Genomic DNA, 25,091 nt, shown 5'->3' with positions numbered 1-25,091 from the left:
ATCTTGTTTGGATGTCTTAGGATTCCGAGGTCAGAGCCAGTCTTGTCGAACAACCGATATTAAATAATGTTTTGCCTTGCAGCGGCGAAAAGCTGCATAAAGACCCCAAGCTACAACGGGTGGATCCGTTTTCTACATCCCATATGAGTACCTTAAGAGTGTGTACTGAGGACCGCATCCCATCCGTAACCCTTGTGAAGTGTTAGCCACAGGTAAGTTTTCTCTGTTGACTGTAGACAAAGCAGTCAGTTGGCCAACAACAGTGCAGCGCGACACAAGGTTCTTAACTAGCGGGCTCGAGTGCACTGGCCCGAGTCATGAAACGGCATGAAATCAGGGTTGGGATTGGGCAGCAAAAGCCTTGGATATGTGGGTTGGCAAATCAGGCTGGTCAAGGGCGTTTAGTGAGGCTTGCAGAACCAGCCTTAGTGGCGCCATGAACCGTGTAGGCCTGGTGAACCATCCCTGAGGCACCCTGCACACAGGCCCAAGGGAGCCACCCGGGCCAGCAAAGCAACCAGCCAGTGGCCTGCACTGCGTCATACCTGCTGGGCTACTAGTTAGGCTACTAGCACCTAGTTGGCTCCTACCAACAGTAGTAGGTACCATGCCCTGTTAGGTGCTAGGCTTTCAGAGCCTTCTCTCTCCCGCTCTAGGCGCAGCTCCTCCTCCACTCCCTCCTCGACTACTAACTTGACCCATTACACCCGGCTTCCCATCACACACATACACAATTGCATCTCCATCACCACCCACACCCGGCCTTCACCGCTTGGACTGCCGGGGTGCATACAAAGACTTCGTGACTGACTGCCTGTGACTGCCCCGTTCATTCCAACCACTTCAGGGCCTCTTCCTCTCTTTCAAGGCCACGTCCGTCGGCACCATCTACCGCATTGTCCTCATATTGAACTCACAAACAATCTCCGTCTTATCGGCATCAACAGCCATCATGAACAGTCTGGCTACGCCACCGATCCCTCCTCATTTCCACGAACACACTCGTCTCTCTCCAGGTCGATCAAGTGAGTTCGTCCCATCCTAGGACACGATTTCTCAGAGACTAACCGCCACCTCAGTGTCATCCACCGCCCCGTCGAGAAAACGAAAAGCCTCCCCTTCCCCAGACCGGGATGATGAAATGACAACATCCCCCTCTATTCCAAATGCTCGGCTTCCCCAACCTGTAACTCCTTCGACGAGAAAGCGAGTCCGGTCGAATCTGGCAGGGAGGCCGTTGTCGGTGGATAGACTTCTGGAGACCTTGGACAAAGACTCGTTGAAAACTGTGTTGAAAACTCTCTGTGACCGAAACCCTGGCTTGCGAGAAGAAATTGTTCAAGTTAGCCCTCGACCCAGTATCCAGAGCACACTGCAAGTTCTCCGACAATACTACGACCGATTGATGCAATCATTCCCGCTTGGCCCCAATCCACGATCCGACTACGCATACGATCGAGTTCGTCCTCAGTGGCACGATCTGCTTGAGGCTCTTACAGATTTTACTCCACATTTCCTGCCTCCAAATGAGCAGCAGTCGTCAGTCTCACTAGAATATCTGCACGGAGTCACAAACATCATACATGATCTTCCAGAGTGGGATAATATATCGTACAATCTTGCCAAGCAGAATGCATATGAAGAAATTTCAAGAGCGTGGGCTGCCGTTATCAAGGAAGCCAGCAAAAGAGGAGGTGGAATTCAACTACAGTACAATGGCTGGGAGGTGAAGTTGAGGGCACACAACGACAAGAGTGGTGGCCGGCTACGAGAGGCCTACGAAGCTCTTGTCGATGCTCTCGGCTGGCTTAAACCCACTCCTCAGCCAACACAACAACAAAGCATTCGACAGCAGCTATTTTCCAACACATATGGGGCCGAGCAGTCAGCTGTCAGGACCGGCAATTGGTAATGCATCGAACGGAGTTTCCTCGAAGGCCAGATGTTGGACTTTTGTTCCTTGTCCCCTCGAACACGATGCCTGGGAGTCCGCAAGATACGCCACGACTCCAAAACAGCATCAGCACAGATGCATCAGCACATTCAGCATATCATGTCGACACGATTTTCCTTTGTTAATGGGTGGTATGATTGAAACACCTCGCATTTACGATTCGAAACGGCCCACTGCCTCTCATTCAATTACCCATCATTTATTATCAAATCTTTCCGGAGACGCAGGGTCGCCGCATAGCGGTCATTTGCATCCACATTCGGCGTTGCATTGGAAGTGACTCAGGAGTTATGGGATACGGAAGGAGGCAAGTTTCATAGAGCCAATCAATTTTCATTCGTTTATTCGTTCATTCGGAGGCCGTTTTACCTTGCTGAATCTTTGTTGCAGATGATGGCTCAGCAGACGAGGCAATACATAAGCGGGAAGTGGGTTTTTTGAACAGGATTAAACCACGGATTGTTGTATACAGTTTCTTCAAGTAGGGTTCTTATGACAGGCCATAATTGAAATTGACTTTGACTTCTACTGCATTCATAACTATACCTCGGGGTATCTACGGAGTGAAAGTGGACAAAGGAGGATGGCTGGTATAGAGATGGAGTGTAGATGGATAGTTGGAATTGTGGTCCTACAAATATCCTCGCTCGTTTTTCTGATGAATCAGATTGAGCTACAGGGCTTTTTCATATATACATGACATGGAGAATTACAATTTCGTGTTGGTGGTACAAAACTTCGAATTTCCTGGTCTTTCTTTTCAAGAGATATCCTCGTGGACGCACACCCACGGCCACACTCACGCTCACAAATCACGAGACCAGCAGAGGAGATGTTATCGCCAACCCATGAAGCGTTCCGCTCTCATCTTGCATCCCTCGAGGGTGTTGAGCTTGGGCCGCACGTCGAGGTAGAAGTTTAGACTGTTCGGTTTCCCGTTGGGGTCTGGCTTGCCCTGGTAGAAGTCGATGATGTACTCGACCGTTCCCCCGTCGCAGCGCTCGACGACCCAGTCGTGGCGGTCGAAGGGCTGGGTGTAGCCCATCAGCGACTTCATGCGTGCCCGGGGGGACAGGGCGCCGGCACCCAGGCCGCGGAACGACTGCAGTTTCGGACCGCCGCAGGCGCTGGACGAGTCGGCTTCCCACGTCTTGATGAGCGACCAGGCCCGCTCGTTCACGGCGTTGTGGATCGGGATGATGTGCGAGATGCTCGAGAGGAGGTCTTCGGGGTTCGACGACGTCAGCGTCTCCTTGCGCATGACAGCGTTGAAGAACTGAGACTCGGACGGGTAGATCCAGTTGCCTGACGAGTGGTGCCCGGTTTCGGTTTCGGCATTGGCGGGGGCGGCTGAGGACGACGATGAAGAGGCCGTCGGGGTCTGAGAGCGCGGTATGGACGATATGGCGCGGTCTTGGGACAGCGGGCGGCTTGTCTTGTAGGCGGACGTGAGCGGAGGGGAGGGATCCTGTGAGATGCGATCGGATGAACATTCTTTAGACGAAGCGTAGGCCGTGGGAAGTAGTGGCGGTTGGGATGATGCTTCGACTTGGGGATGGTGAGGCGGAAGAGGAGGGTGAGAGGGAGGTAGTTGAGACTGAGATTGTGTGTTCTTATTCTTTTGTGCTTGGGCTTGTTGAAGCCATATTGACCGTGTCTGTGGATCGACTGGGCATGCTGAGGCCGAGGCGCCTGAGTTCGACGGCGGTGCTGGTGGTGGTGGTTGAGGTATGGACGATGTCGACGGAGTGGTCTGCTGTTGAGGTGGTTCGGGGACTGGATCTGCTTTCCACCAACCCATGGCGATTGTATGAAGAGTGTCGTATCAATAGACAAGACTGATGTTTGAGTCCGGACAGAAGGCGAAATGGTCGGCTGAGAAATACAAGAAATTAGGTATATGGAGGTGGTACAGTAGGAGAGTTAGCAAGTCGGGCACAGCAAAGTTCCGTCTTAGTGGCCAGAGAAACATTTTCCATCTGCCCGCATTATCGCCGATACGGTTTAAGCAGTAAACACACCGCATGCCGCCTCTGGATCTTGCAGAACGACTCTTCCCAAAGTACATTTGCTCAAGCCATTCGACATGTCGGCATCCCCTCAAGTCTACCGCGCCAGCACTACGGCGCCGGTCAACATCGCTGTCATAAAGTAGGTATGCTGGGGGGAGATCTCCTGATTGAACTATGGAACCAGCTACTAACGAGGGCGCAACAGGTACTGGGGAAAGCGAGATGTAGCTTTGAATCTGCCCACGAATTCGTCGCTGTCTGTCACTTTGTCGCAAAAGTCGCTCCGAACGCATACCACTGCTTCATGCGCCGAGTCGTTCTCGGGGCCTGACTCGCTCATCCTCAATGGAGAAAAGGAGGACATTGAATCTTCAAAACGAACACAAGCGTGTCTCAAGTCTCTTAGATCATTACGAGAACAGCTGGAGTCTAAAGATGACTCTCTACCTAGACTGTCCAAGTTGACCCTCCGACTTGTGTCTTCGAACAATTTCCCTACGGCCGCCGGCCTGGCCTCTTCCGCCGCAGGATTCGCCGCCCTGGTCAGAGCAATCGCCAACCTTTACGAGCTGCCTCAGTCGCCCGAGGAGCTCTCGGTGATTGCACGACAAGGGTCTGGTTCTGCCTGCCGGAGTTTGATGGGAGGATACGTTGCCTGGAGGGCTGGCACAGACAAAGACGGGTCCGACAGCCTTGCTGAAGAGGTTGCACCTGCCTCGCATTGGCCCGAGATGAGAGCGTTGATTCTGGTCGTCAGTGCAGAGAAGAAGGGCGTCCCTTCCACTGCAGGAATGCAAACTACGGTCGAGACGTCGACGCTTGCACCGGCGCGCTTCAACGAGATCGTTCCTTGGAGAATGAAGGAGATTGAGAAGGCGATCCACGAAAAGGACTTCGAGACATTTGCCCGGATCACGATGCAGGATTCCAACTCCTTCCATGCCATCTGTTTAGATTCCTGGCCTCCGATCCACTACCTCAACGACGTGTCTCGTGCTGCTATGAATGCCGTTGAGACTGCTAATCGCAAGGCGGGGAAGCTGATCGCTGCTTACACCTTCGATGCCGGTCCGAATGCAGTAATTTACTATCTCGAGGAGCACACTCATCAAGTTGCGGGTGTTTTCAGGAACATCCTTCCCAATACACCTGGATGGGAAGGGGAGTTTGGCGATGTCATTGGGAAAAACGAATACGGGAGTCTAGAACAAAAGACCTTGATGACCCTCAAGGCCGGCGTCAGTCGAGTCATTTGTACAGGTGTCGGCGGAGGGCCCGAAAAGATCGATCAGCATTTGGTCGATGCGAGTGGAAATGCAGTGCCAGTTGAGACATAATGATCATTCATGTTTGAGGCAGATGTTCATGCAACTAATCATCCTTCTGGTGAGCATAATAATACCCAGTAAGAGTACTCCTTCCGAGTGTCTAGGAACACCTACGCGGCGTGTCTTGCTGTATTCTTCCGTGCGTACTCCGTACTCCGTATCGAATACGAATCAGCACTAGTTACCTTGCTGTAGGCGTCCCAGGTACTCGTATACTCGTGTTGAATCGATCAGCACCATCTGGTTTATGAGAACCGGCACATACCCGCCCACATCTGGTCAGCGGTCACTGGTCAGTGGCGTGAGGCAGGATCCAGTGGGAATGGCTCTACGGATTTCAGAAATGACTTTGCGAGGGCCTACTCCTACTAGGCGCTCTGCTGTAGGTTGTACTCCCCGTACCCCGGAGAGAGTACTGAAAAATCCTGCGGGGATCCGCGACAATTACATTTAATGAAACTCCTCCTTGCTCCTTTCACCGCTCGTTGCAGGCTTTCTACTGGACCTGCGGGAGTCCGAGAACGATAAGAAGATTCGTTGAATGCCGCTTAAATACGAGTACTCATACTCCTCGGTGTTTGGTTTCCTTTTCTCTCTTATACATTGCCGCTGCGAAGTTGCGAGCACATGTGAAGGCCTTTCCTCGCCCCCGGGCCCCCGCCAACTAGCCCCCCGCCCCCCATATGCTAGCTCCGCTGGGCCTATCTTGCCTGCAGACTGCCACCCGTAGACATTGGCGCAGAGTTGCCGAGGCAGAAGGACAGAGTCGGGGCTAGAGGCAACTTTCTGACTCGTATATTTCGATCTCCTGTGCTCGCACTGGTGCTAGGCGTCAGATATATATTGTCAGCGAACGATACTCTCGTCTCTGGTTCCAACAAGGATTCTCAAACTCGGCACTCATCATGTCAGGCACTACATTTGACGTTCTCATCATTGGCGCCGGTATGTCCCCTCTTACTGAGGACATTCAGGGGTTTTATCGTTGCCCCTTTGCCTGCACATTTTGGATATTGACATTCTCACAGGCATCAGCGGTATCAATTCTGCTTACAGGCTTCAAGAAGGTCTGCCAGACTACTCTTATGCTATCCTCGAGGGCCGCAATGAAATAGGTGGCACTTGGTCCCTGTTCAAGTATCCTGGCATCAGATCTGACTCTGATCTGCACACGTTTGGCTTTGCCTTTGATCCGTAAGTTCTCTGTATACTACCTGCGAGGAGACTCCGTGCCATGCTGTCCCCAATGTGTGAAATATCTAACCATCGCTGTATAGCTGGAAAGAGGATCGGTCCATCGCCGATGCACCTTCGATCCTTAAGTATGTCAAGGCAACGGCGGCTCGTCATGGCATTGACAAGCACATCTTGTACCACCACAAGGTCGAAAAGATGAACTGGTCGAGTGAACATCAGCAATGGCAACTCGATGTCACCATTAACGAAACCGAAAAGAAACGATTCTACGCGCGCCACCTCTGCCTTGGTACTGGCTACTACGACTACAAGACGCCTCTGCAAAGCAAGATCCCTGGCATTGAGAAATTCAAGGGGACCGTGGTGCATCCACAATTCTGGCCCGAGGATCTCGACTATACGGACAAAAAGGTCGTCATCATCGGCAGCGGAGCGACAGCCGTCACTATCTTACCAAACATGGTCGACAAAGTCAAACATATCACCATGTTGCAGCGAAGTCCGGGCTACTTCCTTCCAATTCCCCTTAGTGAGCCAATCGATCGATTCATTAAAAAGGTCCTGCCAGAGAGTTGGGCGTACAAGGTCATCCGCATCAGATTCATGATCGTGGCAGTCTTGTTCTTCCAGTTCTGCCGGCTTTTCCCAAAGCAAGGGATCCAGGTCCTGCGCAAGGGGACCGAGAAGGAATTGCCACCAAACATTCCCTTCGAACCTCATTTCGTGCCCAAGTATAACCCATGGGAGCAGAGAATGTGTATCACTCCAGGTTTGTGAATGTTCTCACTATTCCCAGTGCATGGAGCTGACAGACCAATCGCTAGGCGGTGACTTCTTCGCAGCCCTCCGCACCGGTAAAGCCGACATCGCCACGGACACCATCGATACAGTTACTGAATCCGGCATCAAACTCAATTCCGGTAAGACCCTCGACGCCGACATCATCATTACTGCCACGGGTCTCAGGATTCAGTTTGGTGGCGGTGCGACTGTGGCAGTCGACAATGAGCCGGTTCAGCTCAGTCAGAAATACACCTGGAGAGGTGCCATGATGCAGGATCTGCCCAATTTTACCTTTGTCTTTGGGTATACAAATGCTAGCTGGACGCTTGGTGCCGATGCCACGGCGCAGCTCTGGGTCAGAATCCTCAAAACCATGCGCGACAAGGGTTTGACTACTGTGGTGCCTCAGATCGGCGACAAGGAGGTCGTTCTGAATGTGCCATTCCTCAATTTGAACAGCACTTATATCAAGGCTGCGGAGTCGCAGATGCCCAAGGGCGGCGACCGAGGTGTAAGTCTAACGTTTGCTGTGTGCTGCGCGCTATACCTCAACGCATGTGCTAACTTAATCCTCAGCCCTGGAAGCCGAGAAGTTCCTTCCTCAAGGACATGTGGTTCGCTAAATTCGGTAACATTCAGAATGGATTGCGGTTTTCTCGAGTCTCAACTTGATTGCGTATCAAGCTGCTGTGCGGGATGGAAAACTAGCTACGGCCAAGGAGTTACTTGGGGATTCGGGGTATGGGAGCGAATAGTGTGAAAACTGAGTAATGACTGTTTCTGGTAGACTACGGAATTTGATGTCGTTCAGAGTATGAGACGCATGGTCTCATGAATGAAGCTGCATCAATGGCCAGTGGCTGCTTTACCCTGCGCCTCTTCTTCTGCCTCTCGCTTTGACAGTTCTACAAAGTCATCCGTGCGGTCTCTCTTGACGGGAGATACACGTTCCGGGTATTGTCAAAACTCTGTATCGTGAACCTGTCTTCTGAGAAGGAGTCAATACGACGTAATTGGAAGCATCGACTGAGACGGATGTTCGTCCTATCGTGAACAACTTCACAGTCGAATTACATGTGCATGATACCGGAGATACGATTTTCCGAAATCCGAAAGCACTGCCGCAAATGGACTGGTCTCGACTACGCTCTAACTAACTTAGTCAGCTCGAGCCGGTGGGCGGAAAGCGGAAGCACCAGACTACAATTGACTGTACCACGTTGCCGCCTAACTTTTTTTTCTCTCTCTCGACCTGTTGTCAACAACCGCATTTTTGTTCTTCAACAACCACCAACGTCTACCAACTACCGGACCGGTCTTTCCACAAGTTACCGCTCGTCCTCGTCTGAGTTATTGCTCAGCTCGACAATAAACTCCTCCAACAGAGAAATCGACCACCTTGCTAATTGTCTATCAAAATCTTGATCTTCTCTGCACGGAAACAACATGGGTGGCGGTAACGGAGCCAAGGCTGCTACACGCAGAGCCAGAAACGCAAAGGAAGCCGCTGGAAAAGAACCAAAGTCTCAATTGAAAACGGTATGTAGCAATGGCGTATCCCTTTTTGACTCTGCTCTGTTGTGGCGTCTTGGATTCAAACACCGTGGTGATTGTCCATTTCGATCATTGTCTCTTGAACAGTTATGGTTGATTCGGGATTACTACCCACCTAGACCGAATTCCGACATACACGTACACACGCTCTCAGCCCTTCATTTGTGATTGTATCGACCGTGATGATGATCAGAAAAGACTAATATCTTATATGGTACCATTAGAACGCCGCAGCACAAAGCTTCAAATGCAAAATTTGCTTCTCGACATTCCAGAGCACCACGACGCGAAAAGGTCTCGAAGAGCACGCCGGGAACAAACACAGCAAAAAGTACGAAGAGTGTTTTGCGTAACCGTGCCCAGGTACACAGTGTACGGCGCTTGGGAGTACCGAGTACACATACCCTAGGTGCCTAAGAGCTAAACTAGTGCCTTGGGTTTACAACACGAGACTTGTCCGTTCCTGTTTGTTTGTTTGGATTGTTCCTTTTTGCGCGTCATGGGAGTCAAGCGAGCCCCCTCTCTGTCTCTTACCGATATGTCGAATGGAATCAAGCGGCTCCCTACGCCACGGAGTACTCGTACAAACACGATGGATCCTTCATGAACCAAACCAACGGCGACGGTGATTGGGTCTTTCGATCACTCATCAACAATGATGCATGCGATTTCTCCATATGCTTGCAAGGGGAACAGTGTCGAGCCGTCAGAGAAATATTAGCGGGGAGTTTTTATGGGAGTTTCTGTTCACTGTCTTTCTCTCCCTTTTTTCATTCCTCTGTCACGTTATTGCTGAGACGGGAGTCTAGTACAACCAGAATGAAGAACAAAACTTGATATACAGAACGAGCATCAATGATGATGAAGGATCGGATTTGACCTCTTTTGTCCAACACATCTAAGCACCATCCAGCGATATTGAAGGGTTGAAGATTTTACCTGTTAGTAGTTCTTAGTGTCCTCCGTAAGGCAGTCAGATCTTCCAGTGGCCTCCTTACCTGATTTGCCTCACCAGTATCAAGTCATGGATGTGCGGCTGTCACTGAGTGCTACGTACAAGTAGAACGAGGGGACTGTATTCGTTCAAAACAAGTTCACACAGTCCCCGGCGCATACCATGGTCTGAACGTGTGATATGTACAAGTACTGAATTCTAGACTTTTTCGCTGCGAATACTCGGTCTGGGAGGCAGATATGCCCCCCCCCCCCCCCCTCTGATGGAGTATTCGTAGTAGTAGTTAGTAGTAGTCGTTACTCCGTACTGCGTGCGAGGCTAAGATAACACAGGGCGCGCGCCACAATTCTTTCAGGCGGACTTCTGCGTCTGGACGCTTCAAACAAAGATCACAGAATAGGTACCTATATCTGCTTCGCGACTCACCTGGGACCTTGTGTAGGTAGATAAGAGTATATGAATTCTTTTCTCTTCTTCTTCTTCATCATCTGCCACCGCCTTCAGGGACCTATACGTTTGGTGAAAATTGGGCCAGTTTCTCCACCTCAACCGATGACCCTCAGGAAAAGCGACCTGGTGGTGCTCTAGAAGACGCCGACGACGACAACAGAGAGAGAGTACTGAAGGCTGGGCTTAGTAACCTCTTCAGTACCTAAACCACTCACCATTCTTTATATCATACACTTATATACACCTACCCATCATGCTAAACGACATAACCGACACGGCGGCCAGTGTCTCCACGTCCGTGCCTGCTCCGCTGGAAGACTCTGTCCCTCCGGCACTCTTGCACCGGTCCCTCCGTCAGACTCCCTACCTCGTGACATCGGCCAAGGGTCTGACGATAACTCTCTCCGATGGCCGCAAGGTTCTCGACGCGTGCGGAGGCGCGGCCGTGGCCTGCCTGGGCCACGGAAACGAAGAAGTCCTCGGTGCCGTGACGGCCCAGATGTCCAGCGGCGTAAGTTACCTGCATTCCCTAACGTACACGACGACGGCGGCGGAGGAACTGGCGCACGAGCTCGTCAACGGACCGTACGGCGGGGCCCGGTTCGGTCTGGACCGCGCGTACCTGGTCAACAGCGGCAGCGAAGCCATGGACGCGGCGGTCAAGCTGGCCCGGCAGTACTTTTTCGAACTCGAGGGCGGGGCGACGACGAGGGCGCACTTTGTCTCGCGCCGACAGGGGTACCACGGGACGACGATCGGCGCGATGAACGTCAGCAGCAACCTCCCGCGCAAGATCCCCTACGCCAACTTCCAGCTGCCCAACGTGTCGTGGGTGACGCCGGCGTACCAGTACCAGTACTCGAACTGGCGCGAGGGCGAGACCGAGGACGCCTTCGCCGCGAGACTCGTCGACGAGCTGGACGCGCACTTCCGGTCCCTCGGCCCGGAGAAGGTGGTCGCCTTCATCGCGGAGCCGCTGGTGGGCGCGACGAGCGGGTGCACGCCCGCGCCCAGGGGCTACTTTGCCGGCGTGCGCAGGGTGTGCGACAGGTACGGCGTCCTCCTGATCCTGGACGAGGTCATGTGCGGCATGGGCAGGACGGGGACGCAGTTCGCGTTCGAGCAGGAACAGGAAGGCGACGGCGACGGCGACGACGGCGTCGTCGCCGTGGTGCCGGACATCATGACCATGGGCAAGGGCCTGGGCGGGGGTTTCGCCCCCGTCGCGGGCCTGCTCGTGCACAGGAAAGTCCTGGACGTGCTCAGAAAGGGGACGAGCAGTTTCAACCACGGCCACACGTACCAGGCGCACCCCGTCGGGTGCGCCGCGACCCTGGCCGTGCAGAGAATCATCAGGCGGGACCGCGTCATTGAGAACTGCGCCCGCATGGGCATCGTCCTGCGCGACCTGCTGCGCGACGCCCTCGGCCCTAAAAAGTACGTCGGCGACATCCGGGGCCGCGGCCTGTTCTGGGGTGTCGAGTTCGTCAAGGACAGAGACACCAGGGAGTCGTTCCCGCCCGGCGTCGCTTTCGGGCCCAGGTTCCAGCAGATGGCCTTTGACCTGGGAGTCGCTGTCTATCCTGGTAGCGGCACCGTAGATGGCACAAAAGGTGACCATGCCATCATATCGCCGCCGTACAATGTGACCGAAGACGAGCTGAGGACGATTGTCCGTGTGGTGCTGGAGGCGTACGAGGCACTGGAGAAGGAAGTTGATCGTGCTGGAGATGGAGATGGCACGGAGTGATCGAAAGAACCCAAACATCGAAATACTGGTGAAACCGCTGTGCACCACATTATTCATTAAAGGTACCTGTAATCTCTTTCTGGACTCGGTCATAGATAAAGAAGACCCGCCCTTTCTCCTCTGTCATAGCAGGGTCTCTCTTAGTCACTGTGGCCAGTTTCTGTGGCCAGTTGCCTCCTGCCCCATTCTCAAACATGGTAGTCATGCAGTCTTAAAACATCATGTAGGTCCTGTATCTCATTCCGAATGCCATCATGTCCAATTCCCAACCAACAAAGGAAAAAAGGACAACTGCATCGTATTGATACCTAGTCCTTGAAACCCAAAACGAAAACTCCCCGTCGGTCTGCCCTTCCAATATAAGTCTCTTCATAATGCATGGCGTAGAATGATAGTCGTCAAACACATGCCCTCTCTTCTATCGTACGGTCACCTCGGCCTTCCCGTTGCTTTGTGGCCGAGGGATATCTTTCAATTCGCTTCCCGTGCCACTTTGACCTCGCCTCCGTCCTGGGATGATATGGAAATGATGCTTGCCGTCCTCCTTCGAAGGCACATTCTCCCCATTCGAGTCTCCGAATCGTGATAAGAAACTTTTCTTCTTGGGCTGTTGTGGTTTATTGTCTTCGTTCAACTTGACATCCTCAAAGTCCTCTTCCTCTTTCGTAGGTGCCTCAAAGGTGCTGCTGCTGAAAGTAGACCTCGTGGGATACCGGGTAGGTGCTCGTGAGTCTAGAGACGACCGAGACGTAAAGCTGTCGGCTTGTAAGATTGGTGATCGCCCAGAAATATCCTGTGGTTCCTGTTAGTCACTGCTTTGGGTACACGGACGTGATCACGTACGAATGACCTTCGGTAGGACTCGAAGGACTCTCGAGAGATTGAGAAAGGTTCATTGTCATTGAAGCACTGGCGATGGTGGGAGATGGTAGAGGCCGGTGACTTGGCTTTTGACCAGAATGATTCTCTTTCGGTGGGTGAAGGCTATAGCACAGTATCAGTCAGAGTCTCGCTGTCCAGTAATCGCGAGTCTTACCGGAAGGTATTCGCCACTGTCGTTGACGGCTGTGTAGGTGAGGAGTTAGCCTCGGAACAACGCTGCGCAAGCGATGTTAACTAGAGATGCATACAGCTCAACTTGAACTCGTTGGGTTCTGCTCGCTTCTCTTTTATTCCCAGTGCCAGTGAAGGCTTGTCTCGGTATGGGCTAGCAATCAGGCCATCCATAGACGTCGGCCGCACATTTTCGTCCGAGGTTGGCTCGTTCGTGACCGGACGCCGGGATGTGAAGGGCATGCGGAAGGGTGGCATGGCGGCAGTGTGACTTCAATAAGGACTATCGATGGGGAATCATGTACCGTTTAAGTGGATGCGATGGTGAGCGAGATAAGATGCAGGAGAGAGTCTTGTTGAGGGAAGACTTGCGCGAGGGAGTGGTAGTGCGTGAAGAAATGCGCATTGAGAGGGAAGGGCCGGTTTCCGGGAATGTCGGGCACGCCACAAAGATGGTACTATCGATCTGCTCCTCGTGGGCCGGCCACAGCCAAAGTACAGGTACCTACGGGCTACAGAGACAGCGATTGTAGGCTTATGGCGCGCATCTGTGCTTATCGGCCTCACTAGCGACCATCCAGGCCCTACAGAGCCTCCCTTGTGGTTTACAAAGGACAAACCATTACCCAAGCGCCCGCCGGACACCCGCCGCAAGGACTCAACGAGGCCAACCGGATACGCAGGACTTCATCATACTACCGAACTAGTCCTTGTCCAATGGCATGAATGAAGAGGCAGACTCGTGAATGCGCCAAGGGCTATCGAACTGTTGACGCAACATGAATGCCATATTCGGATATTTCCGGTCAGCTCGGTTCCTTGCGCTGCTTGTGTCAGTCAAAGTATTATTGGAGCACGAAACAAAGCAACTTGAGCCCGAGCTATGGATATCAGTATATGTTCTTGAAGGATAAAGGGCTTTATTGGTGCTAGCATTATTCACTGGCTCTACCGAAACTGACCTCCAAGGTTTGCTACCAAGACAGGATCGGTTTGATGACCTATGACCACAAGAGTCAGCCTTCGAGGAACCATTACGTTGGGACCGTCGTACCTTGCCCGACTTCATGTCTTGTATCGCCTGCTCAATTTCAGAAGGCGCATATGTCTCGGACAAAGTATCGATGGGAAATCTGCCGGCACGAAACATTTGGACAAGCTGGGGAATGAACTTTTCAACGTCAACAAAGTCCAGGGCACCACCAAAGTACGACTCACTGATTGAGGATTACAATAGCCACCAGTAACTCCGATGATTTTCTTGCAATGAACCAGCATGTCCAAAGGATCAAAATGAGCCAATTCTCCTGGACGGGGAGTGCCAACCACTGCGAAAGTCCCGCCGTGGCCCAACGCCTTGAGACCTTCATTGATCATCTTGGTCAAGCCGGTGGTGTCAACGATGTAGTCAACACCGGCTGGCAACAGTTGGTGGATAGCAGTTTCTATACTGTCATGTTGTTTCCCATTGATCGTTCTCGCCGCACCAAGTTTAGTCGCTATCTCTAACCTCGAGTCCAGTATGTCGACCGCAATGATCTCTCTGACACCTATGCTTTTCGCTGCCATCAATGCACAAAGACCAACCGCCCCAAGACCAAATATTGCCACACTCTGAGATGCCTTCGGTTGCAGGACGTTCATAACTGTAGCTGCACCCGTCATATATCCACAACCGAGCGGCGCCAGAAAAGAAAGATCGTCAACCGGCCCATCATACTTGACCACTGCTCGAGAGTCAACAAGGGCCAACTTGCTAAACGAGGATTGGCCGAAAAAGGCACCCCGTATCGATTTTCCATTGGTGAGGCGAAGTGGTGAGTCTTCAGGTCCTCGTGCTCCTGCAAAGTTGATCATTGCAATGTTATTGCAAGCTCCTTTCCGGTTTTCGTTGCACGCCGGACAAGCCATGCACGAGCAGTAGCCTAGCAGAACTCGGTCACCAACAACAAGACCGGACTCCTTGAGCCCGTCGCCCAGTCTGAGGATGACGCCGGCTCCTTCATGTCCGAGCACAGCGGGAAATGAACCAATCGGCATCTTGCCTTCTTGAACGACGAGGTCCTGTAAAGAAATCAAACATGATCGGTACACGGGGGTGGTTTGAAAACTCACAGTGTGGCAAACACCCGTGTACTTGATCTCAACAAGTAGCTCTTGTGATCTGATCTCGTCTAGTATTACATCTTCGAGGAGGAAAGGTGCACCTGGCTTCTCAACAACAAGTGCAGTGGTTGGAATATCCGTCGTGGGTAGCGAATCCATGGTGAGGCGATATGGCACTGACAAGAACAAACTCACCTCCTTCTCTCGACATTCCGAGAGATAAATGGACAAATTCAATAAGTGATTATATCACGGCCTTTGCTCCGCTGGTTGGGAGAATCATCTGGTCTGGAAATGGGTCTCCTCGATCTTGACAACAACCATACACAGCAACCCGGCCGTTGCCTGTCGGCTACCCCAGGAGGCTACCCCAGGTTTCACGGAGCCTGTGACCCCTATGGGTGTCTTTCCGTGGCGGGCCGAGAGGCCCTTAGCTCATGCCTTTGGGGACAACGGCCGCGGAACCAGGCGCGGAATAAGGCAGATTCCGAGTCATCCATGGCGGTGGACAAGTCTTAAAAACGACGCTCTAAATAAGACTGGGCAAGATGCTCCGAACGTCAAAGGATAAATGTTGGCAAAAGAGCTGCATATGCGAATACTTGATACGACAATTGGTCAGGCGAAGCCCCGGACGAATATGAACGTCGAACACAAGCGGGTAAGAGCGCTCAGGTTAGATTCGACGTCGTGAGTTGATCCTTGTTGCAGGACCAAAGCCCCTCTGGTCTTCATGTCGTGATAGTCGGTGCTGGAATTGGTGGGTTAGCATGTGCGATCGCATGCCGACGAGCAGGCCCTCCATTGTCTGTAACTGTCGTTGAGAGAGCACCCGAGATACTCACCATCGGCGCCGGCATTCATATTCCACCAAATGCATGCAGAGTTGTTGCGTCTCTGGGCTTACTAGACAAACTCAAGCAAGCGGGAGGATATCAAGTGCAAGGCTTCACACTTAGAAGGTATAAGAATGGAAATATCCTTGTAGAGAAACCCATGGGACCGAGGATGAAGACCGAATATGGTGCCGAGTGGTTGTAAGTGAGGAGCAAGTCGGTACCAACTCTCATGTTGATTCGGACAGGGCAATCCACCGAGGTGATTATCAAGGGGTTTTGCTAGAAGCCGCTCGAGAAGCTGGAGCCGACATACTCACCAATGCTGAAGTTATCGGTATCGCAAAGGGCATCGGGGAGTTTTCCGGAAAGCAGATGGTCGTGCTGAAGGATGGGAAAAGCCTGATGGCAGACGTGGTGGTAGGAGCAGACGGTACGTATCTTTTTCACTGCGTATGTGGGCGTTTTTAACACCTCGTGACAGGTTTGTGGTCCGGGGTACGCGAATTTGTCCTGGGTCGCCCGTTTCCACCTGTCGAGACCGGAGATCTGGCATACCGGGGGACTTTTACACGCGAACAGTTGAAGTCGTTCAAGAATGAAAGGATCGACGAGCTAATGGAAGCCGAGAATGTGCAAGTATGGCTAGGTCCCGGAAGGCATGCCGTATTCTATCCTTTGAGGAATAAAACGGAGTATAATTTGGTTCTTCTGTAAGTGATCCAGCATGCACCAAAGTCTCCTGCTCACGTCTTCCAAGCGTCGCGGACGATTTGCCTGAAGGTGTTCGAACTTCGCAGGGAAGCTTGGATGAAATGGCAGCAAACTTTGAAGGGTGGGATCCAATGTAAGATCTCACCATTTTCCTCAAGACCGGGGTGATCTGATAATGGCAGCTTGAATACCATCATTTCATGCCTCAAGTCCGCTTTAAAGTGGAAGTTGCTTCATTTCAATGAACTCGACCAATGGACCAAGGTGAGACTGGGTGTCTGCTGGCGAGGAAACAGGCTGACATGGGTAGGGTGCGATCACGCTTCTTGGAGACGCTTCTCATCCGACATTGCCGTACCAGGGACAAGGTGCAGCCATGGCAGTCGAAGACGGCGCTATCCTGGCAGTGCTCTTATCACGACTGCAGAACCGGGGTCTCTCTGATGCCCTCGGCGAGAGAAATACGCAATTATCTGACCTCCTTCGCCTCTTTCAAGATCTAAGGAAGAGAAGAACCGAGGTTAATGTCGCAGGTGCCGTGGACACTCGACATTATTACCACTTGCCCGACGGCGAGGAGCAGGTTCGTCGCGACAAAGAGCTGGCCAGTCTACCAGAAAGCGCATGGCAAGGCCCTTGCAGCTTTAACTGGGGCGACGCCGATTATCAGCAGAGCTTGCTTGGGTTCGACGTGCTCGCTGACGCAGAAAGAAGCTTCGACGAGTGGTCGAGAAGGAAGTCGAGAGAAGCGAACATTTAGGGTCTGTTAAGACGCTTCATTATAGAACCGACCGGCGGCGATATTTGCCTGGCGGGCGAACATCAGCATAGAGGATAGTATGAGAGTGAAGAGAGTAGGTGTTTTCCAATGGCAATCCTGCAGCGATACTTCCGGTCTTGACATCCTCCATCCTACCTTGTAGCAAAGAATAGAGTATGAGACGTGCGTGAAAGGGTTTGGTTATTTTCCGCCTTACATCTGGCCTGGAATTCGTAGTATGACCCCGAGATTTGCCCACTGACGCAACAGGCCATTAATAGCTAAAGAAGTATTGGCTATACTCATCAATCAAGTCCATCAACATGTGTGATTGCCGATTAGCAGTTAGAGCGCGATATACACACTCTTGAGCTCGGTCCAGTAGTCGTTACAGTATTTAGACAACTCCCGTCCATCGCCACTCTGCTTCCACCCACCAAACGGCATATCGACAGCCATGGTTGGCGACGAGCAGTTGATGCCGACACTCCCTGCTTCGAGCACTTTGGCGACTCTCAAGGCCCTTGAGATATCTTTTGTAAACACACTTGCATAGAGACCAAACTCGGTGTCATTCGCACGCTGAAGTGCTTCAGCCTCGTCGGCAAATGTATTCACGCACACAACAGGTCCAAAAATCTCCTCTTTCATGACTCGAGAGTTCTCAGGTGCGTTAGCGATCATTGTAGCCTCGACGAAATAGCCAGTTGTACCCTGGCGGCCACCGCCAACAGGAATTTCCAATTGGTTGTCTCGTGCGTAGTCGAGAAATGATACAACGCGGTCGAATTGAGCCTTATCAACTTGTGGCCCACGGCGTGACCCAGGTAATAATGGATCGCCGGCCGGAAGGAGTTCAGCCATGGCTTTCTTCATCAGTTCCATGAATTCCGTTGATACGGATTCGTGGACGTAGATGCGCGAACTGGCGACGCAAGATTGCCCACTGTTCAGTAGGATGCTCGCAGTTGCGGCAGGGACAGCCTTAGCGAGGTCTGCATCGCCAAAGATGATAAGTGGAGACTTCCCACCAAGCTCAAGTGTGACCTTTTTGAGGTTTGATTCGGCAGCCGCCTTTTTGATAGCGCGCCCTGCAGCAACACTGCCGGTAAAGCTCAGCTTTCGGATACTCATATGCTTCGCAATAGCCTCGCCGCAAGGACGACCATATCCAGAGAGAATATTAAGCACGCCTTTCGGTAGACCAATCTCCTGGGCGAGCCGACCAACGACGAGTGATGAGAGCGGCGATTTCTCAGATGATTTGAGTACCAATGTATTGCCCGTAGCTAGAGCTGGGCCGAGCTTGTTGATTAACATGAGGAGAGGAACATTCCAAGGAGTGATACCACCGCAAACACCGTAAGGTTGTCGAAGCGTAATATTCACAAAATCTCGGGTGTTGAGGCTTGAGTCGCCAACCACGTCGAGAGCTTTCCCTGAGAAGTATCGTAGATTACGTACAGAGAGTTTTATCGAGACTAGGATTGGTGGGGTTGTTAGTAAGAAGCACGATAGCTTGTGATTAACAGGGGAGAGCGTACAGTCATCGATATACGGCTTGCCCATGGTAATCGCTTCTAGGTAGGCAAGCTCATCGGCATTAGCCTCGATGGCATCGGCAAGTCGATCGAGGTAACCGATTCTGTCGGCAGCGGATAACGCTGACCAGGCCGGGAATGCGTTTTGGGCGGCTTGAACAGCGAGATCAACATCGTCGGCATTGGCTTCGTAGACTGATGCGGCCAGCTCTTCCGTGGTGGGATTGTAGACGTCGAACTTCCTCCCTGATATCGATGGCACGAATTCTCCATTTATAAAGAGTTTCTCCTCAATATACCGTGGCTTGTATGCCTTCATGGAGGCAGCATCGTTGGCCGCGTTGGTGACCATATTGATGAAGTGGGGATTGGTTTTGTCCTTTGATTGCTTGTTTTGCGCCAGCTTGCGGGTTGGGAGTGGGAAGCAGTAGTCTGTGAGATAATACCAATCTTATATTCACCAGAAGGGCAGTCTCCGAATCCAAGCATGTAACCCCAGAATTGGTATTTTTGGTCATGCAAGCAACATTGTCCCTTTCCGTTGCGCTCGGAATGGGGCATCATTGAAGGCTTCGAGGCGCTTTGCATATCTCAATACGCTTCTTGGCTTTCCGGTCCATTAGCCAGACCATGTGGGAATACCACGATCAAGATTGAACCCCAGACCTTCTCAGAAGTGACTTGCGGAAGATGGACGAGGAGTCTGAGTGGCTCGGAGCCTCGGCCCGGAGTGTCGGCCGGAGTTTCGGCTGTACCAAAAGCGCGGACGTACCCACAATTATGCTGCTGGACCCCAGAAAGAACCTCCCCAGCTTTCCCCCGCCTTCATGCACGAAAACTCAGACCCCCTTTTCAAGATCTGACAAGTATCATCGATCGCATCTAAATCTCATTTTCCTAGTACCACGTTACAAGAGTCTTTCCCTTGCACGCAGTGAGCATCTACGAGTGATTAGCATAGTTCGGAACACGTTTCTGGAAAGCAGACAAAGTTCGTGCTTGATGACCTATGGCCTTCTCACCTGTTAACATCTGCTTTATAACCGACTATGGAACATTCACGGGAAAACATTGGGGTGGGACCTGTGGCACCTAAGCGGCTTCGCGCTTGCGAATTCTGTAGAGCGAAGAAGATCCGTTGCATTGGTGACAATCCATGCACCAACTGCGGTGAGAACGAGGTAGAATGTGTTTTTGCCCCACGCCAGCGTCGCAAGAAGAAGAAACAAAGCGGTCTGCTTCCTAGCACTGGGATGCGCGAACTTGGTCCATGCCAGGTACGACTTGATACTGCAAGAACCTCTAGAAACGACAACAGCCAACTTGCAGGCTCTCTCAGCTCGAATCTTTCGTGTTCGCGATGCGAAGAATATGGAGACCAATCTGCGGGACTCGGTTGTATGTCAAAGCGACGACAACGAGGCCAACAGAGTATCTCGGAAGCGAGTCTACAGAGAATACAGACCGCACTCGAAGAAATAGAGCGCCGCGTAACCACCTCCGAAGCCCTCGATTCCTCACGAATTGCCCAACACAACCTACCACCGCGCAACTTACCATCTACGGTATCGAAGACCCCACTGTACAATGGTTCCAACGAGGCCCCATGGGAGCGAGGTAATAGTCCGAATCAATCAATCGTTATAGAAAGTCCACAGGATATGGGCGGCTACCACACAATCGAGGAGGATATTGAATTCTGGGGTCCCAGAACGAGCATGTCTATCTGCTCATTAGCTGGAATAGCATGGGTAACGGAAAAAGTCAAGCAGCCCGACTTTCGACTTAGTGCAACTCGGTTCACCCAAGACGTTGCACGACGACTGAAGCTGCAAAAACGACTTACCAAGGAACGAAGAGAAGACCCCAACTTGAGCGATGCAGTCAGATATACTGAAGCCTACTTCGAAGAAGCGTCTGATGCAGCTCTTGGGATAGTACGACGATCATGGTTTGAATCTAGGCTTCGTTCATTTTATAATGACTCGACGACCGACGACGACCCGTCTTGGTATGCATTACGAAATATTGTCCTTGCTTCGGGCTGTCGAATAGTTGTGGCTAAAGAGGCTACATACAACGACGCACAGCAAGAGTCGTGGTCCTACTTTGAGAATGCCCTCTCGGTGCACTCAGAGCTCCTCTGTTTCAGGAGTTCGGTTATGGGCGTACAGGCTTTGACTCTTATGGTGCTTCTCTCATCGGCGGTGCACTTCTACCAGAGCTGACAATCTCCAGGCATACTTTGCGGAGGCTATTTCGTGTGAGATGTTGCAATACATTCTCGTGGCCAACGCGTACCGACTTGCATGCGGGCAGGGTTTGCATGTACAGCCAGCGCCGTCTTGGAACCTCACAAGAGAAGAGAAATCCCTGCGACAGTCCGTTTTCTGGGCTATATACTGCCTCGAGAAGCAAATAGCCTGTCGCTCAGGCCGACCTTCGGTTTGTAGCCGTGAAATTCTTCTTCAGTTGAAGACAATCAGCTAACTTTGATAGATGATAGACGATGAGGAGGTAAATTGCCCACTTCCAACCTTGGATCGATCCGATGGCTCTGTCAACGTGAGATATATACAGGCGTGCATCAGACTCAATCACTTATCGTCTGTCGTTCAAAGGACCCTCTTTAAAGCATCAAAGTGGCGACAAGCATCGAAAGAGCTCGTTCATAATGTCAAAATGCTTCAAACCAAGCTTGAAGAACTCCGAGATGACTTACGGGACTTGTGTAGCATTGAACTGCCTCTGAATATGACGAACTTGCCAGCCAATCTCAGTCTGCCGCAAGCTCTTTCGATACAGTTCCTTTACTACAACCTGGTGTGGGATACCCATACGACTTTGGCACATCCTTGGTTTCGCAGTGTCAAGGGGGTTGAACAACATCTAGACTTCAAAGGTCAGATTGCTCAATCCTCCTCATTTGTGGCAGAAACCTCGAGGGCTGCTGTACTTGATTTTAGGTTCATTCATCTCGACGCAAACAGTCCAATGCCGTGAGCCAACAGTTGGTAGTCCCCGAAAAGGTTCCTAGACTGACACTCATCACTAGGGTCTCCTACTACTCTCCTCTATATGCGGCCGTCAATCTATTTATCAATGTCTTATATGACCCCTCTCAAGCGTCTGCTCACTCTGATCTCGTCCTAATGGACGCCGCCAGCGGATATTTCGCACTCTTGGAGTACGCTACCGATGGCCAGTGGTCGATTCCACTTGTTAGAGATATATCAACACTTGCCAGAAATGCAGTGGAGAGGTATAGGCAAGCTTCCAACACTATCACGCAGCCCCAAGATACTGCATCGGTCGTAAGCCCTATATTTTCAACACTGCAACCGGCTTTTGCAGCTGACCAGGACGAGAATGAAGGCACAAATGAAGTTAGAACTCCATGAACGATGACCTTGAGAATGATTATACTAATTTCTACCTCTAGGTGGGAGACTGGAATTTGTACCAGGACATTCATCTTGACCTGTGGGGAATCTGGCAACCAGGAAGTTTGGGAGACTACGTGGCCGACACTTTCTCTTAGACTCTTAGAGATGAAATTCTTTCCCGCACTATAACAATCGAGTGAGAAGACCCAACCCATAGAGTTGCTTGACTCTGCTGTGGAACTAAGGTTGTCTAGCTAGAGATCATGGCAGGGCAAGCATTCAAATTGACCGACCTGGGCTCTTCAAACAATCTCGAATTATGCTCGCTCTTAGAACCCATAGTTATCTCATTGTAAGGCATCAGTGGCCGTCGGAATCTGTTATGTTGTTGGAAGTTCTCACACCGGTTCATTCGGAGATGGTTGCATCCAGAAGGTCTCGACTTTGTTATGACTCCCGACTTTCCGGATTAAAGGAAGAATTCACCTGAGGTACCCGTCAGCTTCAGAGGTGAAGTCATTCTGGGATGGATACTTCATCTCTTTTTGTTTCGTTCTTATTGCTCGTTGAACGACAAGGTAATTGCCCGTGATCTTCAAACCGGAGGATCAACACCCCCCCGGATAATCTTCCTCACGGTCGATAGTGATCAGAAAGATCCTGTTTTCATCCTACATCTCCCGGGCCGAACATCGATACAAAACCTCCCCGATGGATGATCGGCGGCTTGATTAGACTATTAGACGGCAATTATATGGTTCTCGGTCTTTCCCCAGGTTAGGAAAATCCTGTTCTTATTCCTCCGTTCGCCGGGCCGAATGTTAATTCAAACCCTCCCCGATGGATAGTCGGCGGCTTAATCAGGCTCTCAGACGCCATTTGTATGTTCTAATTCTTTTCTCCAGGCTCCGCTGGTGTCTCTAAACAATTCCTCTTTAGCCCTCTTGTTTTACCCCATTCCGGAAGGACCCAACAAAGCGCATCAGTTGAGGCCTTTATTATTTGAGCGGTCCCTGACGAAACACTCACAGTGTCTAGCACTCAATGACGGCTACCTGAGCAAGTATGATTGAAGAAAACAACTTTTCATTTTTCACAGCCTTGTGGACTTTGCCATTGCTGTATGTGGTGGCCAGGCTTGTCTACAACATCTTTTTTCATCCTTTAGCAAAGTACCCTGGACCACTTCTGGGAAAATGCACATCCCTATATCCTATGCTGTCAATGTTAAAAATGAATCGGGTTCGATGGCAGCACCGGATGCTTCAGGAATATGGCAGTCCTGTTCGAGTTGGAATAAACGAGTTGTACTTCTCGGATATGAAATCATGGCAAGACATCTACGGCCAATCGTCTAACCCCTGCCCAAAAGAGAAAGTGTTCTATGATATGTTTACTGCGACAGGGGCAGTCAGTCTTTTGAATGAAAGGAACAAGGCAGCTCATGCTCGGTTAAGACGCTTGGTATCCCATGCGTTCTCATTGAACGCTTTGCTTCAGGACGAACCTATGATTCACCAAAAAGTGAAGACTCTTCTCGAGATCGTCTTCATCCCCACGGCAGAGAAGAACCAGCCAGTGGATATCTTTTCCAAGTTTATGGACCACTATCTTGACATAACGACCTATCTGAGTTTCGGGAAGTCATTCGACTGTGTCTCTGGCCAAGGCACCCTTAATCATGATGATTTAGACTCTTTCATGGTTGTTGTGCCCACCCAAGCATTCTTCCCTCAACTGCGCTATGTCCCTATGAAGGCGATTCAAGATGGATACAGAGGTCTGAACAGATTGATCAAGTTTGCTGAAGAGTCAGTTACCGAATTTCACGCCAAGATTGAAAAGAATGGTGATGACTACGCCAAGGGCACATTCTTGAGAAACCTGGTCGAGGCCGTCGACCCGGAGACTGGCAGTAAGCTCAGCTTTACAGAACTCGTCGAAAACACCATCCTTTTCTTAGTCGCAGGGAGTGACACGACGGCAGTGACAACAATATACACAATATGGGAAATTGGCAAGAGACCCGAGGTCAGAAAGAAGCTGACTGACGAGATTCGGACACGTTTTGCTGACCCTGGTCATGAGCCAACGTACGCAGAGACAACTGAGCTGGTAAGAGATGCCCTCTGCTGAACAGCCATAACAAAATCCCTTCGCACCCAACTATGTATTTGACCAAGACATTTTGTATTCTGTAGCTGACGGTTTCACAGGAGTATTTGAACGCATGCATACAGGAGACATTGAGACTCTGGGGACCCCTCAGTGCTGGGTTCCCGCGAGTATCACCAGGGAAAGTCATCGGTGATCACTTTATTCCCTCGGGGGTCCAGGTGGCTACCCCGGCCTATGCGACTGCTCGCGACCCTGCCGTCTTTCCCAACCCTACAGAGTATATCCCAGAGCGCTGGCTTAATGCGACTCCTGAAATGAAGAATATGTCAAGACCATTCAGCTACGGTCCGAGGAATTGTATCGGGAAACACTTGGCCGATATCGGGCTGCAGTTGACTCTTGCTCGACTATACCAGCTTTACGACATTGAAATCGACCCGAGTATGACTGACACTATGATGAGACAGAAAGATAGAGGAGTATGTGCCCCTTGGGATGAGAAATTAGTGGTGCGACCGTCTTTCGTTCATCCGGGCGTTGGATCTTAAGGTGTTGAATGTACTAACTCTGTCACCGGTCCACTGGAGAAAATAC

The 25,091-nt window shown here is 51.3% G+C and overlaps 11 protein-coding genes across 11 annotated transcripts; 7 read left to right on the top strand and 4 right to left on the bottom strand.

Moving 5' to 3' along the window:
- Positions 1 to 952: 952 nt before the first annotated feature.
- PV08_11984 (uncharacterized protein) lies at positions 953 to 1,912 on the top strand (the record flags this gene model as incomplete). Its single annotated transcript, XM_016386291.1, has 2 exons — positions 953 to 1,025; positions 1,080 to 1,912. 2 exons carry the CDS (start codon positions 953 to 955, stop codon positions 1,910 to 1,912), a joined length of 906 nt encoding a protein of 301 aa, XP_016230099.1.
- An 877-nt stretch (positions 1,913 to 2,789) lies between these two features.
- Positions 2,790 to 3,755, bottom strand: PV08_11983 (uncharacterized protein; the record flags this gene model as incomplete). Its single annotated transcript, XM_016386290.1, has 1 exon — positions 2,790 to 3,755. One exon carries the CDS (start codon positions 3,753 to 3,755, stop codon positions 2,790 to 2,792), a length of 966 nt encoding a protein of 321 aa, XP_016230098.1.
- Positions 3,756 to 4,040: 285 nt separating this feature from the next.
- On the top strand, positions 4,041 to 5,303 carry PV08_11982 (diphosphomevalonate decarboxylase; the record flags this gene model as incomplete). The annotated part of the gene is made up of 2 exons (XM_016386289.1): positions 4,041 to 4,105; positions 4,172 to 5,303. 2 exons carry the CDS (start codon positions 4,041 to 4,043, stop codon positions 5,301 to 5,303), a joined length of 1,197 nt encoding a protein of 398 aa, XP_016230097.1.
- An 896-nt stretch (positions 5,304 to 6,199) lies between these two features.
- PV08_11981 (uncharacterized protein) lies at positions 6,200 to 7,946 on the top strand (the record flags this gene model as incomplete). Its single annotated transcript, XM_016386288.1, has 5 exons — positions 6,200 to 6,239; positions 6,323 to 6,488; positions 6,572 to 7,260; positions 7,316 to 7,785; positions 7,851 to 7,946. 5 exons carry the CDS (start codon positions 6,200 to 6,202, stop codon positions 7,944 to 7,946), a joined length of 1,461 nt encoding a protein of 486 aa, XP_016230096.1.
- Positions 7,947 to 10,486: 2,540 nt separating this feature from the next.
- PV08_11980 (uncharacterized protein) lies at positions 10,487 to 11,983 on the top strand (the record flags this gene model as incomplete). The annotated part of the gene is made up of 1 exon (XM_016386287.1): positions 10,487 to 11,983. One exon carries the CDS (start codon positions 10,487 to 10,489, stop codon positions 11,981 to 11,983), a length of 1,497 nt encoding a protein of 498 aa, XP_016230095.1.
- A 418-nt stretch (positions 11,984 to 12,401) lies between these two features.
- PV08_11979 (uncharacterized protein) lies at positions 12,402 to 13,294 on the bottom strand (the record flags this gene model as incomplete). The annotated part of the gene is made up of 4 exons (XM_016386286.1): positions 12,402 to 12,776; positions 12,827 to 12,967; positions 13,020 to 13,048; positions 13,114 to 13,294. 4 exons carry the CDS (start codon positions 13,292 to 13,294, stop codon positions 12,402 to 12,404), a joined length of 726 nt encoding a protein of 241 aa, XP_016230094.1.
- A 716-nt stretch (positions 13,295 to 14,010) lies between these two features.
- On the bottom strand, positions 14,011 to 15,301 carry PV08_11978 (uncharacterized protein; the record flags this gene model as incomplete). The annotated part of the gene is made up of 4 exons (XM_016386285.1): positions 14,011 to 14,037; positions 14,091 to 14,207; positions 14,255 to 15,100; positions 15,152 to 15,301. 4 exons carry the CDS (start codon positions 15,299 to 15,301, stop codon positions 14,011 to 14,013), a joined length of 1,140 nt encoding a protein of 379 aa, XP_016230093.1.
- A 481-nt stretch (positions 15,302 to 15,782) lies between these two features.
- Positions 15,783 to 17,452, top strand: PV08_11977 (uncharacterized protein; the record flags this gene model as incomplete). The annotated part of the gene is made up of 7 exons (XM_016386284.1): positions 15,783 to 15,803; positions 15,854 to 16,179; positions 16,227 to 16,411; positions 16,463 to 16,691; positions 16,739 to 16,825; positions 16,875 to 16,956; positions 17,003 to 17,452. The coding sequence occupies 7 exons, from the start codon at positions 15,783 to 15,785 to the stop codon at positions 17,450 to 17,452; spliced, it is 1,380 nt and encodes a 459-aa protein (XP_016230092.1).
- A 345-nt stretch (positions 17,453 to 17,797) lies between these two features.
- Positions 17,798 to 19,345, bottom strand: PV08_11976 (uncharacterized protein; the record flags this gene model as incomplete). Its single annotated transcript, XM_016386283.1, has 2 exons — positions 17,798 to 18,933; positions 18,997 to 19,345. 2 exons carry the CDS (start codon positions 19,343 to 19,345, stop codon positions 17,798 to 17,800), a joined length of 1,485 nt encoding a protein of 494 aa, XP_016230091.1.
- Positions 19,346 to 20,393: 1,048 nt separating this feature from the next.
- Positions 20,394 to 22,394, top strand: PV08_11975 (uncharacterized protein; the record flags this gene model as incomplete). The annotated part of the gene is made up of 4 exons (XM_016386282.1): positions 20,394 to 21,182; positions 21,232 to 21,438; positions 21,493 to 21,992; positions 22,049 to 22,394. 4 exons carry the CDS (start codon positions 20,394 to 20,396, stop codon positions 22,392 to 22,394), a joined length of 1,842 nt encoding a protein of 613 aa, XP_016230090.1.
- Positions 22,395 to 23,612: 1,218 nt separating this feature from the next.
- Positions 23,613 to 25,045, top strand: PV08_11974 (uncharacterized protein; the record flags this gene model as incomplete). The annotated part of the gene is made up of 2 exons (XM_016386281.1): positions 23,613 to 24,494; positions 24,596 to 25,045. 2 exons carry the CDS (start codon positions 23,613 to 23,615, stop codon positions 25,043 to 25,045), a joined length of 1,332 nt encoding a protein of 443 aa, XP_016230089.1.
- Positions 25,046 to 25,091: the final 46 nt, after the last annotated feature.

The sequence above is a fragment of the Exophiala spinifera genome (genome assembly GCF_000836115.1).
Source record: "Exophiala spinifera strain CBS 89968 unplaced genomic scaffold supercont1.11, whole genome shotgun sequence".
Classification (NCBI taxonomy): domain Eukaryota; kingdom Fungi; phylum Ascomycota; class Eurotiomycetes; order Chaetothyriales; family Herpotrichiellaceae; genus Exophiala; species Exophiala spinifera.
This window is presented reverse-complemented; position numbering and strand designations above follow the sequence as displayed.